Consider the following 12755-nt stretch of genomic DNA (forward strand, 5'->3'; position numbering starts at 1 on the left):
TTCTTTTCCTCGTGGACTACCTCTCGTCGAGGGAGTTCAATTATCCCGGCGAGACTTGGCGCGACGAGTTTTCGTCGGGACGAAAACCACAACGACGAAATAAGACGCGAAGAATAATGAAGCGGCCCGGAGGCAGCTTTTCCATTCCGCTTTCCGTCTGCTTGATGCGCTCGTGAGCCGCGCGAACGAGCGAGCGTTGCACGTCCGACACAAATTATCGATTTTATTGGTGCGCGAGATAAATTTAACGCCGATTCATTGCGCGATTACATTTAATTGCCTCCAATTAAATCGCCGTTCCAATTAAAATCGAAGCGAGAGCACGGAGGGTTCATTACGATTTATTGGGCCGATGGCAGCGACCCTTCTTTCCGCCTTTCATCTCACGCGCTCTCGCTTCTCGTAAATTTATATAAAGAATTCAACCAAAGGAGTCACAATGCGTTTTTCTTGGTGCATTTTCGAGATTTTGACAAGAAGTCTGTTTTTTATTCCTGCACTGCTGAACTGGTGCAATACGTTAAAGTGAGACAAGTATATTTTTTCTCACTCTAACTTATTACAGTTCAGTAGTGCAGGAATAAAAAATAGACCTTAGATTTTCCTCGAAAGATCTGTTACTTGATTGCTCAAAATTATTTTTTTATTACTTTTTTACGCCAAAAAATTATAGCACAATGAGAAGATCAATTATTAATTTCTTCGATAAAAAAAAAGCGGATTGTTCGTACTTTGTATTTAAGTGCACGCATAGAAAGATCGGCATAATTTTTCCATAAATAGAAAAAATCAAGTCATCATTCTGATACCCCAATCAGGGATGACTCTTTCGCAGCCGCTATATTACAGAAAACAATATTTATTTCCAATAATGACAATATTTAGTAAAACGCAGAATTGTATTTTGCAACACATCACCTGGCAATACCATCCTGTGAAAGGGACACTACCGTCCCTACGGTCAAAAGATTCTACATTTTTATTTGTAGTTGAAAAATACAAAAGTTCACGGTATGCGTGAACATGTCTTTGCAGAATCAAATAATGGTTCTTACAAAGTAACGTTCTTAGGTGTCTGTACGCGCGTAGACATGGAAGCGTTCACTGATTAGTCGGTGGCGAGCCACCGTTGTCGTACTGGCTCTTGTTCCTGAGCAAGTAGCCGGCGAGGAAGCTTATGGGATCGGCAGGTCTCTCCTTCGCTAGGCAGGACAACGCCTGCAGCAGTATCGGCACCACCGTCTGATCCAGATACTGTCTGGTTGGAAGAGATTGCACTTCGACCCGAGACTTCTTTGGTGGTATACCAGACAGATCACCATCCTTATCCATTCCTATTGTCTTCTGCAAGAGAAAGAGAGACTCGTGAGTTCTCGATGTGTGATCGATTTGCTGCACAAGCGGATACACATGCTTCGTGTCAGCAGCGACATCGACGACTGTAAGATGGGACGAGAATATATTGAAATAAATAAAGAAATATTTACTAGATGCATATTTGTTAATAGAGAAATTGCTAATTCGGAACAAATCTACGAGTCGAGACTTCCCGTATCGAACTGTGCTAACCTCGACTACCAAAGCAGTCTCTCTTGTCTCCAGCCTGGCACTCCTTTATATAGATATAGATTTATATAGATAGCTTAGACAAAAAGTGGTCTGTTTATCGAGTATTGATATCGAGTGCAAATCATGCGTTCGATCGGCCTTGATAATATTTCTCGCAAGACGGATGCCGTGCGACGAGCGCTGATGACGCCGCGAAACTCGGCGCTAGCCTGGTTTGCACGAGTTTACGCTCGCTCTTACGCGACTTACAATTAGAACGATAACGGCGGAGCGAAGTGCCGCTGCTGTCGAACTCGAACCGCCGCCATGCCTTAGAGGTTATGCGTAAAGTCCCAACTTCACTTACGTGTGTCGTGTCGGCCGCGGCATTGGCGATGGGTTGAGTTGGCGTCGACGCTTCCGTCCGTTCCTCGGTCGCGTTTTCTGTCGTCAAAAAAGAAAGAAAGGGTTCGGCCGTTATTAGAGCGTGAGATTCTGAGTGATTGGCCTGGCCGCGCGACCGCCAGACCGGCTCGCGATTACATCGGAATGGGAAGTAAGCGGACACGTACCACCGCCGGACGCCATCGTGTAAACAACCGTCGCTTTCAAACGACGTCGAGCCGTAAAACGCAGCCAACGTCAGGCCGGTAATGCGCCCGGTCGATAAAACTGCGCTGCAGAGCACTGTTGCGGAGTAATATGTTGGTTTGACCGAAAAGTGCGGACTTTTTCCAGCAAGATTCAAACGCAAAACTTTGTATTAAGAATTAATAATTATTTTTAATACTATTATATTTTTTATTTAATTGTATGAATTCTTAATTCTGTTATGAATTAACACAAAGGTTATTTAATCAAAGCACATAAATATACATTTTCGATTAATAAATTAGACACGCACGTGACGATTATGTTATATTGGACTGATTAGAAAGTTCGTTCGAATTCTTTTAGCGCAATTCAAACAAGTAGCAAACCTTTGTGTTAATTCATAACAGAATTAAGAATTCATACAATTAAATAAAAAATATAATAGTATTAAAAATAATTATTAATTCTTAATACAAAGTTTTGCGTTTGATTGCGTTTCATTATTTCATTAGCATTTGATTGCAAAATTGCTAATGAAATAATTAAACGCAATTATCACACTATTGAATATCCAATGAAAGATGTAACATATATAATCGAATAACCATGATTCGGTGTATGATAATTGTTTAATGTCTCATGATTAAACATATGCATATATAACGTAACAAAAATCTCAATCAACAGATCCCAAATTGTATAATGCCGAAATTGTCCTTCTCTGAATAACTTGGGTTGCAATTATTAATACTCCCGTGATCAATGGCAGATGAAAATATAAAAAACTATAAAAACAAATAAATGTAATATATAATGCACTACAGGTGATGCAAAAATTATTATTATTACCGCGCAGGCAACTCGGAGGGAAGCTGAAGGAACGCCAACGCCTCGATTCCGTTTTAGATTATTTATTTAACGCAAAGTTAGACGCTACAACTTTGGTACAAAAACATAAAATAGTGGCGTTGAGGAAACGGTACATTGCGAGCGGGTCCTCGAGTCTCTGGGATCGCGGAGCACGATGCTGCGAGCGCGCATCTCCTCTCGATTTTTTACGATGACCATCCCGCTTTCGTTGAGGATCAAGGGATGCGCGGAGGAAAAACGCTTCGGGTCCGGCAGGTGACGATGAGGAAGGGGCCACGTGCTCGAAGAACCGCGTTCGCCGTCGTACAGAAAGAACAGCCAAACATGCTTTTATCAACGCGTATATCAATCAAGCGGTACACAAGCGAGCGACCGCGTTGCGGCGCGGCGTCCAAAAAGTAACATCGATCCTGCAAAGAATTACGCGTCGTCGTCGCGCGAGACGACGAGCGAACGACGACGGGCTCGTGGACGTTTCTCGGCAGAAAGGGGCAGAGATGGCTGGCAAACGAATGCGTAGGCGAATTTTACTTTCAGCTCGCACTCAGGGACGCTGCGTGGCAGCAAAGCAATCATCCGCGCGAGATAAATGAAGCAACGTGGACGTGAATTCTCAGTCTTTACGTTGTATATCGCATTGCCTGTGTTGACATTTGATATTTCGCTGAAATTCGACTTAACTAATCGATTAATTGAATCGAACGTTCTTCCTCGTGGTTTTCCAGCCCTCTCTGCCGAGCGTCCCGTGTCCGTTCACATAACATAACGCGTTTATCACCTGTGCGACGTCGCGGACGTCCACTTCGCTTGGCGACAAAATGATGAGCCGCGACCGAAAACAACGCACGGACGTGATCGCATCGCGACATACACGAATGCATTAATATATAATCAGCAGCATCATCATTATCATTATCATCATTATACCATTATCGTCGGCCTGCATTAGCTTTGCCGCGCTAGCTCTGGTTAAATCCGGAAGCGAGTCAAAAGCGACGAAGTTTTTCGCGCGGGGGCGAGTTAAGTGAGCGAGTAGAACGTGACGCTATAAGTCGTAGAGGGTGACTTGGGACAATACGGCTACGTTAATTACGATAAAGAGCGCGATCGTAACATATACACGAGACACGAGGCTTCTGCGCAGCCTTTTAAAATCACATCAATGAGTAAAAATGCGTCGGCGCGTCGAGCCGCGGCCAGTTTCGGGAAGCAGAGGGTAGGAATTCCTCTGCGAGGAGCGGAAGCGACCCGCGGACGAAGCACCCTTGGAACCATTCTCTCCCGTGCATCACGGAAGGTTTCCCTCGTTCTGCCTATTTAATTTTAGAATAATAAATAAGAAACAACGATATCGATCCGAAGCATAATCAGAACTAAATCAAAATTAATTTTTAAGATGCAATAATAAGTTAATAACGAGTAAAGAATTTAATAAACTTGCCATTAATCAATAGTTGGACAAATTTAAATAAATTAGGCGCACCAAGTTAACATTAACAATAACGAAAGACGATAACTTTCTGGGCGCACTTTCTTGAACGTGGCGGTACGCTTCTAGGATCCGATCAGTTATACGTTTTGCACCGAAAAGTCTCACACAACGGAGATCATCACAAGCTCGACAGTAAACGTTACTACTCGCGCAGCAGTCGCTTCATGAGGGGGTGCTTTTCCGCCCGATCGCCAAACTGGGGTCGGCTCGTGCATCGCCTCGGCAAACAAATGCGACACCTAGAAATAGCTACTTACAACGTATGTATAACATATAGTTAGTGTATATTATATATAATATTTATATATATTTATATATTTATATTTATACTTTATATATATATCTAGAGAAATAGTATCGTGATAAAAACGAACTATGAGACGCGGCGTCGCGATCGCGGCGTCGCGTGATCTCGGGCTGATGCAGAACGCGAAGAAGCACGGAGGAGCATCCGCTTCGTCAAGCCAGTAGGGGACCGAGCATCGCGTAATCACGATCATCGCGATCTTCTCGATCGGATTTTTGAGGGAACAGTCCTGTCAGTCGACCCGAGAACTCGCCGCGCCGCCGCGATGAAACGACGCCTTCTCGCGACCATCCGTCCGATGCTTACGAGCTACCTACGTTAAATCGGTTTTCATTACTTCGCTTATATCTGTAACGAACATCGTCGCGATATCAGTGAATTACTTATCGGTACGTCGCAATCGATCGAAGAGGATTAGCACGAGGGAGGAGGATAATTACGTGTGTACAGCGGACTAAATATGTATATCATATAGGACGACAGCAAATGTGTATTTTTGTGGGTATGTGTCTGTATGTGGATATGTGTGTATGTGTGTGGAGGTGTAGCTGACTGTATCATGTGGCCGTGTATCGCGTGCACGCGTGAGCACGCGGAGTAGCAGATAATGTCGTAATAATATCTCGTGGCTGGCCTGCCGTGTATCGAAGCGATTCCCTCGATGGCTTGCCGCTTTTTTCTTCCTACGGACAGTCGATCGGCTGATTTTTCTGTGTACGGGAGACTCTTCCTCTCGAGCGTGTGATGGGAATGCCCGAGGGGATGGTGGTCGATCGCCTAAACGGATCACTAAAAGGACGACGACGACGACGACGAAAGAGGAAAAGCGACGATATCCTAGAAACCTTGCTCTCCGCGACGTCGAGACTCAAAACCGCCGATCGTCAAAAAGGGGGGGGGGACCGTGTAGGGGACACAACCTTCGTTACGAAATTATAAATCGTACAGTATATGTATATAGTATATGTACGCGTATATACGCCCGCGGGGAGCGGCAGTGTGGCACAACCATGACTTAAAAAGCGACCAACTAATCTCATGTGTGTGTTATACATGTCGTTATACGTTTCTCCCTCCGTTACACGCGACTCCCGCTTGTAACCTGGGATTTCACACCCCGGACATCATATGTGAGGAAACCCCCGTTTAGATCCACCGTCGCCGAGAGCACCATCGCGGGCCGCGTCCCTGCCGCGGCTTGAGCGTCCGCGAACACGACTTCCGAGCGTGTTCGCTTTCCTACAGGACAGAGCCGCTCGCGGCAGTCGCGAGTCTCGATCTCCCCCGCGCACGTTCGACGAAAACGTGGGAACATCCCCAGATGGATTTCCTTCAGAAATCAAAATAGAAATCGTCCCGCAAGTATGTTCAATTAATTAATCCGTGATCATCGATGTCTGTTTCATGAATTCGGATGCACGTCACCAAGGAAGACTCGTACGCAGCTCTTTCTGTCCAATTTGCCAATCGGTATGCGAAACTGTCGCGCGATCGCATCGTCGAACGTGCGCGAGGACTTCCGGGAGCCGCAAGACTCACGAAGCTAAATGACCGGCCTCGCGGATCGCTGTGCCTCCTTCGCGAAAGGGCAGTAGATGCAGACAGTCTTTAAGTTTGGCCTTCCTGGATGTGTGCGTAATCGACTGAATCCACTCCGAACAAGAGTATAAAAAACAAGGCAGTTTCAAGTTTGGCCCATCAGATCGTTTAAACTAACGCGCTCTCGAAAGCGATGGAGAGCACGTGGATAAATCGAAAGGCCGAAGAGATAAATTGAGAAGAAGAACGCCGTATGGTCGCAGGGCGAAGGAGACGGTCCCATTCCGCGAGGCGGGCCACGAATCTTCGTCCGTAATCACGATCTCGAGATGATATCATAACGCGCGTACACCTTACTTCGGTAATCGAATCTATCTACTCGCGACGACGTCTAATTTCTATCGTAAATCGTTGCAAATTGGACCGACGACAGCACCGGGGGAAGAGTTAGCGTAGCGCTTCATTTCCGCGTCTCTCGGCTGCTTTCCTCGCGGCCGCCGGCTATCGAGAGAGAGGCGGAAGAGACCACGGAAGATGATGATTTTACAGGTTACACTGCCACAGTATCGTAGGGTGTGAGGAGTCCCCCGTGACCGCCGTGGGGGCTGCCGGTTTGCCGGCCGGGAGCTTCGTTTCTGCAACACAAACCTGCATTTTTGGCATCCGACGACGACCAAGCTGACGTTACGACTCCAACGCAAGTCCAACGATTGCCCTCGCGTGCAGACGTCTTCCGCGCGTTCTCGCACTCTAATCAGATCAGGAAATTTAAATAGCGCGTCTTTAATTTCTAAACGGTTTTTTGTTAAACAGACAGGCCGAGATACCTGACGAATCTCCATGAGAGAGGAAATGTTATACGAAAGAGAGATCTGCACGCGAATTTGGCGAGTGCATGCTATAACAACAGCCAGAGCAGTGACGACGGCAACGATATTTAATTATGCGATGAATGAAATAAAATATAAAGATGATGATCGTAGGCATGTCAGTCGTTAGTAGCATCGCAGCAGTCCGGATAGAGGTTCAGTAGTAGCGGTGACAGTGGCAACACACAGCTGTAGTGGGAATCGGCGTTGCTTGACGTACTTGTATCGCATTCTATTCATTACTCGGATTAGTTACACAGCTACACGTTACACACTGTTAATAGTCGAAGGCCAACCGCATTAATCGAAGCTACATGCAAACACATGATCATATCGGTAAAGCGTTTCTCGGTGGAGAACTTGGGGGACTCGGTCATGTCCGTAAGCAACGTTCTGGAGGATCGTCTACTCTGATCGTCGCAAAACAAATCGAGTGATAGGTCGAACTTTTAAATGGGATATGATGAAACTCAGTGGAAAAATGGTGTACGACGCATCTCAAAAGCATCTCTTCGCAAGTCTTTAACAGTTCTTTGTACATCCTGATTTCGATTATGTTTGACAAACTTACGGCTTCCTGTGTAATTAGCCATGAAACAAGAAAAGATCAGACGTACGTTAAACAGACAATCAGACACATTGAATGTTCGAGGCTCTTTGAAAGTCTAGCGAACCACCGTGCACTCGACGCTCGGTCATTCAAATCACGTACTCGAGTGACCGAGTAAGAGAAAGTGAGAACACGAATTGAGAGAACTCGTTACCGAACTCGATGCAGCTTGATCCTCCACGGAGGAAGATAGAGATGAGAGCCGGATCGCGGTCGAGCGACCGCAACGAGCGATCGTGAGCGATCGTCGCTGAATTCGAAAAACGTTCTTGCGGGAAAAGCGTTTCGATGAACGCGTATCCCTCTCGCGGGAGGGAAACGATCGCTCGAGACACAGCGGCGGAAATAATGGTGTAACGCCATTAAAGACCGTCCACCGTTAACCAAGCTCACTCGCGCTCTACTGACCTCTCTATGAGTTTACGCATCTCCTCGGTGGTCATGCCGTCCTTGCCGCGAGCATTCACTGAAATAGAAAAACACACGGCACGATTGACACAACGATTAAACTACTACGACAACACGTAACATGCAATTTGTGGAAGCGATGAACCATTAGAGAATTTAAAAAAATTGAAAAAAAAAGAAGAGTAAAGACACATAAATCCACGGCGAGTCTTCTCCATTCGCGACTCGCTCGCCATGCGATATACGTCCGCATAATGAGCCGCCGATACGCCTAATGATGCGTAGTGCATAGTAAAACGAGCATCTGTAGTAATGGAGCTGAATCGGAGTGATGCCTCAGGGAGGGAAGCATGTCGCCAGACTGACGAGGATCGAACGGGGAAGGGCGAGCCCTTAGGCTCCTCCCGATCAAACCAAGTCAGGTCTCGGCTTCATGGTCTGGCCTCCGGCTCGTTCTCCGACTAATCGCGAATTTTTCTACTGACCGCCGTAGTTGCGGTTGACAAGCTGATCACGGTCGCACTCGGCCTCGCTGATCTCGTTGCTCTCCTTGCTGTCGTTGAAGCTGGAATTGTTCTGATCCTGGTGGTTCCTCGGCGGCGGTGGAGGCGGTTCAGGCGAGCCAGAAACGGGAATGTTGCGAATTGATCCTACGCTGCGACGTCCGACAGATCCGCGAGATCCGTAATGATCGTAGGGTGCGCCGTATTGCGATCCGTACTGCGATCCATACTGGTCTTCCTCGGGTGCGCAATTGGCCGGGTCGTCGTATTCGGGCGAGAAGACGTTGTGGGTACCGCTGCCGCCTCCTTGGGATGGTACTCGAGAGTAGCGGCCGTTCTGACGAGGCTGTGGAAACGATCGATCGTGACTTTAACAATGTTTGCTGACGGAGCGAACGTAATTTGCGAAATAAATGGATTTTATAAATGTTCTGCGAGAGCACAGAATGTTTTCGTTTGCGATGCGCATATTGCTCTTGCGGACTTGCGAATGAGAGGTAAGATACCATGGATTGAGATCCGGAGCGACTGTGAGCGGAAGCGTTGGTCGGATGTCCTACGGGTGGTCCCATGGTGCCGGAGTGACCGTTTCCTGGGTGAGGGAATGTCTGAAACTGCATGGCCTTACTTGGATCCATCTCCTCGCGGAATCCCAGAAGGTGGAAGGTCGCATACGGGCAGATCTCATCCTCCATACCTGCAAATGGGCAATCAAGCAGGGTAGACTCTGCCGTTATGGGTGAGAAATCTAGGAGACGGGATTTGTTGAACGATAAAGATTGCTTCGACGGTGTCTCCTTGTGTATAAAAAAACCATCGCGATGATTTCAGATTTACTTCGAAACGGAACAAGATTGTGAGAGCAATCTTTCCCTCGACTGAATTCACATGCGCCTTCTATCGCGGATTTAAACGAGGCAGAAAGGAAACTTTACTCACTTTAAGTTTCTTCTTTCCTCGATTCTCTCGTTCTACATTTATGAGAACTTTAAATCTTCCATAACTGATCATGCGTATTAAAAAATGTGTTTGAATAGACTTGAGTCCATTGACGCCCGATTCATCTTATCGATCAGTCACGTAATCTTTATTAAACACGTATAAATTTATTCTGCGATTAATTAATTAACATTTTACACTTCGCTGTTATGTAGATGAGCAATTAACCGAAACCTTAAATCGATATGACGATAACGGGCACACGGAGACCTTGAAAGATCTTCTCGAAAGATGATGAATGAATGAATGTAATTCCTTTCTACATGGTATTCGTGTTGTCTGTCGGCGTGCTATGAGCGCAAGCATGCGAAAACGTGCAACATCGAGTGACGTGCCGGAATTAAAATGACACGAGGGTTCAAGTGGTACGGGTGGGGGACTTACGAAGACCGAGCTGGGACCGAGCCAGCAACGTCAGCCGGTTCCGGCCTGCGATCATCGATCGGGCGAATGCCGGATACCCCCATGAACCGAAATTGCTATTACCAACCTCTGTGCGGGAGACCTTCTGCGCTGCCCATACGTGGTGGCGGCGGGCATCTTCTGTTGGGCACGTAGTGACTCAATTCCTCATACATGTGCCGTCTCGGATCCCACGTCGAGTGACTCCTTACCGAGCCAGTTCCACCTATCGAACACATACTACAAAGGTCGTACGACACGCTGGTGCCTACCAAGATTCGTTTTACCAACCGACCAACCCTGTTCCCTTTGGCTGGCTCGAGACTCGGGGGGGATGTCTTTTTGTCTTTCTTGTTTTTTTCTTTCTTTCCTAAAGACACGATTGTTATATGCGAATCGGCATTATACTCGACACTCGTTAGGCACCAACGGCGTGATAAGCGCAAACAAATAGGAACAAATGAACGAATAATGGTCTCCGCTGGGACACACACCTCGGTAATGTAAGAACGAATAACGTGAGAACATTTCGAAGCGAGAGGCGAGCGAAAAATAGAAACTGGCAATGATGTATGATCGTGTGTCTGGCATGGGAGTCTGTGAGGCGTTGAATCGGACGTTATGTGTGCGAATCGACGTTGTATCCCTTGAGAAAAGATGAAAGAAGGAACTATCGTGCCGATGCGACAACAACTAGACAAGAATAATGGAAACTCGTCTAAAAGGTAAGTGTTGGCAGTTGTGGCTTACTTATAACTGTACCTCGCTTGATACGATCGCAGGTGTTGTAATTGGAACCGGGTACCGGTGGCAGCTTGCGATTCGGTGGAGCAATGTACCCCAGTTCGTCCCGGAGATCGGATCTGCGTTTGTCCAGGGTTGCACCGCCAACTCCAGTCTGCTGATAGACTACGTCATCTGGAATAGCGGCACAGTATAGCAAATGTCAACGTGAGCACGATGCTTGTGCTTTTATGTTGCAATGCATTATGCCATCACCCACGCTTGTGCAACAAAGGAAAAACTGGGAAGGAGAGAATCGAGAGAGGATCGCTCGGGAGGATGGCAAGACTAGGGTGGCCGACGCGTGGATCGATCGTCGAGAAACATTGACGAGCTGGTGAACATAATTACACTTTGTTCTCGAGAACCTGCAGCTGATTAAAAAAGCACTTGCAAAATTCCCAGCGCGTTTCCCGACGAGCCTCCATCGTCCTCATGCGACTTAGCGAGTAAAAGTAAGAAAAAAAAATTGGTATACATTGTCCCTCGTAATATTTCTCGTCGGCTGAAGAGATACCTCGCAGCCGTGTTTGCTCCGGACCTCGAGTTCGCCTCGAGAGCGCCACGCAAATCACAACTATTCCTACTATTATGACAACGACCGTTGCGCCGACCGGCACCACCACGTTTACGTCGAGCCAGCTGGGCAACCACGGGAAGTAACGCCTGACATCCGCGGTGTTGTCGCCGTTACCGCCGTTACGTACGGGAGGTGCGATCGTGCCTGCACGAAGAGAAAAACGGACGGAAGACGATTAGAGTGCGGTATGCAATTACCTTTATCGCTACCGTGACTCTTCCCCCTGAGGAAGCACATCACGATGACGGCAACGAAGATAACGAGAATCGCCGCCGCCACGGGAACGATCAGATTTAAGTTAGCCATGAAAATTTTCATCGGGTCGTCGTCGTTGCCACCACCGTTCACGTCCGGTAGCTCGCGGGCCGGTGCAATGGTGCCTGGAACAGAAAACGTTTCGGCAACCGCTCAATCCAGCCACCATTGGCACCGCCAGCGCGAACTGACAGACAGACTCACCCTAGTAGCACAGTACATTGGCAATACGTTGGCTAAATATTGATTACATTGGGAATATCTTGGTCAATATTTCCCAATGCAAAGCTAATATTGGTTATTAACAAAATGCAATTGCACTGCCAATATTGTAGTGCCCATGACAACACCAATTAGTTATCAAATAAATGTAATTGTGCTGCCAACATCATTACACCCATGAATTTTGGTGAAGTCCATCCTTTTTATATCTATTCTAATCCTATTCTATAATAACTTATAATAACAATTCTAATCCTATAAAAACAAAAGTGATACTTTATCATATCAATTAACGGTTAATCAATTTAGTATTAATAAATAGAGGATAGTTTAATTAGACTTACATAAAAAATACGCATATATATTGCTTAAAAACGTAATTATATACTGTTACGTACAGTTCAATTACAATGTCTTTAAAGAGACGTACTAAATGGAAAATAATAAATGAAAGAGTTAAAAAACATGTAGCAATACTTGAGACACAGGATAAGGAAACAAATAGTGCTAGATAGAAGAATAGAAGAATTAATTAGGTCAAAATACTCTAAAGAATCTCTTAATTCTGACTTGTATAGCATAACCAGCAATTTAATCAATATGAATTTTGTGAGTGAATTTAATAAATGAGGATGAATGTATAAATTCTAATTGCATTAATAATGAATCTGACAGCTCATGTTCTTCTATTGAGTATTATTTATTTGAAGATGATTTTAATGAAGCAAGTTTTCATGACAATAATACTTAGGTATAGAAGTTTTGTTTCTAGAG

The 12755-nt window shown here is 45.9% G+C and overlaps 2 protein-coding genes across 33 annotated transcripts in view; both read right to left on the bottom strand.

Annotated features, from left to right (window-relative positions):
* Nucleotides 1–839: 839 nt before the first annotated feature.
* On the bottom strand, nucleotides 840–2210 carry LOC105287627 (dosage compensation protein dpy-30). Its single transcript, XM_011353272.3, has 3 exons — nucleotides 2121–2210; nucleotides 1916–1992; nucleotides 840–1344 (listed from the first exon to the last, which is right to left on the bottom strand). Exons 1-3 carry the CDS (start codon nucleotides 2134–2136, stop codon nucleotides 1102–1104), a joined length of 336 nt encoding a protein of 111 aa, XP_011351574.1. The 5' UTR covers nucleotides 2137–2210; the 3' UTR covers nucleotides 840–1101.
* Nucleotides 2211–3037: 827 nt separating this feature from the next.
* The window catches only part of LOC105287780 (Down syndrome cell adhesion molecule-like protein Dscam2), a 68055-nt gene continuing 58337 nt past the window's right edge, over nucleotides 3038–12755 (bottom strand). For 27 of the 32 annotated variants that reach the window (XM_026969773.1, XM_026969774.1, XM_026969767.1 and 24 more), the window contains 8 exons: nucleotides 11403–11648; nucleotides 10904–11059; nucleotides 10230–10367; nucleotides 9247–9437; nucleotides 8723–9086; nucleotides 8238–8295; nucleotides 7791–7796; nucleotides 3038–6985 (listed from right to left, as the gene is read on the bottom strand). In XM_026969773.1, the coding sequence (XP_026825574.1) occupies nucleotides 6901–6985; nucleotides 7791–7796; nucleotides 8238–8295; nucleotides 8723–9086; nucleotides 9247–9437; nucleotides 10230–10367; nucleotides 10904–11059; nucleotides 11403–11648 (1244 nt within the window). In that variant the 3' untranslated portion in view covers nucleotides 3038–6900. Of the gene's footprint in view, nucleotides 6986–7790; nucleotides 7797–8237; nucleotides 8296–8722; nucleotides 9087–9246; nucleotides 9438–10229; nucleotides 10368–10903; nucleotides 11060–11402; nucleotides 11649–11701; nucleotides 11885–12755 lie in introns of all 32 variants that reach the window. The other 5 variants (XM_026969784.1, XM_026969782.1, XM_026969781.1 and 2 more) reach the window with 1 other exon arrangement.

This window comes from Ooceraea biroi, chromosome 5 (genome assembly GCF_003672135.1).
Source record: "Ooceraea biroi isolate clonal line C1 chromosome 5, Obir_v5.4, whole genome shotgun sequence".
In the NCBI taxonomy this organism is placed as follows: domain Eukaryota; kingdom Metazoa; phylum Arthropoda; class Insecta; order Hymenoptera; family Formicidae; genus Ooceraea; species Ooceraea biroi.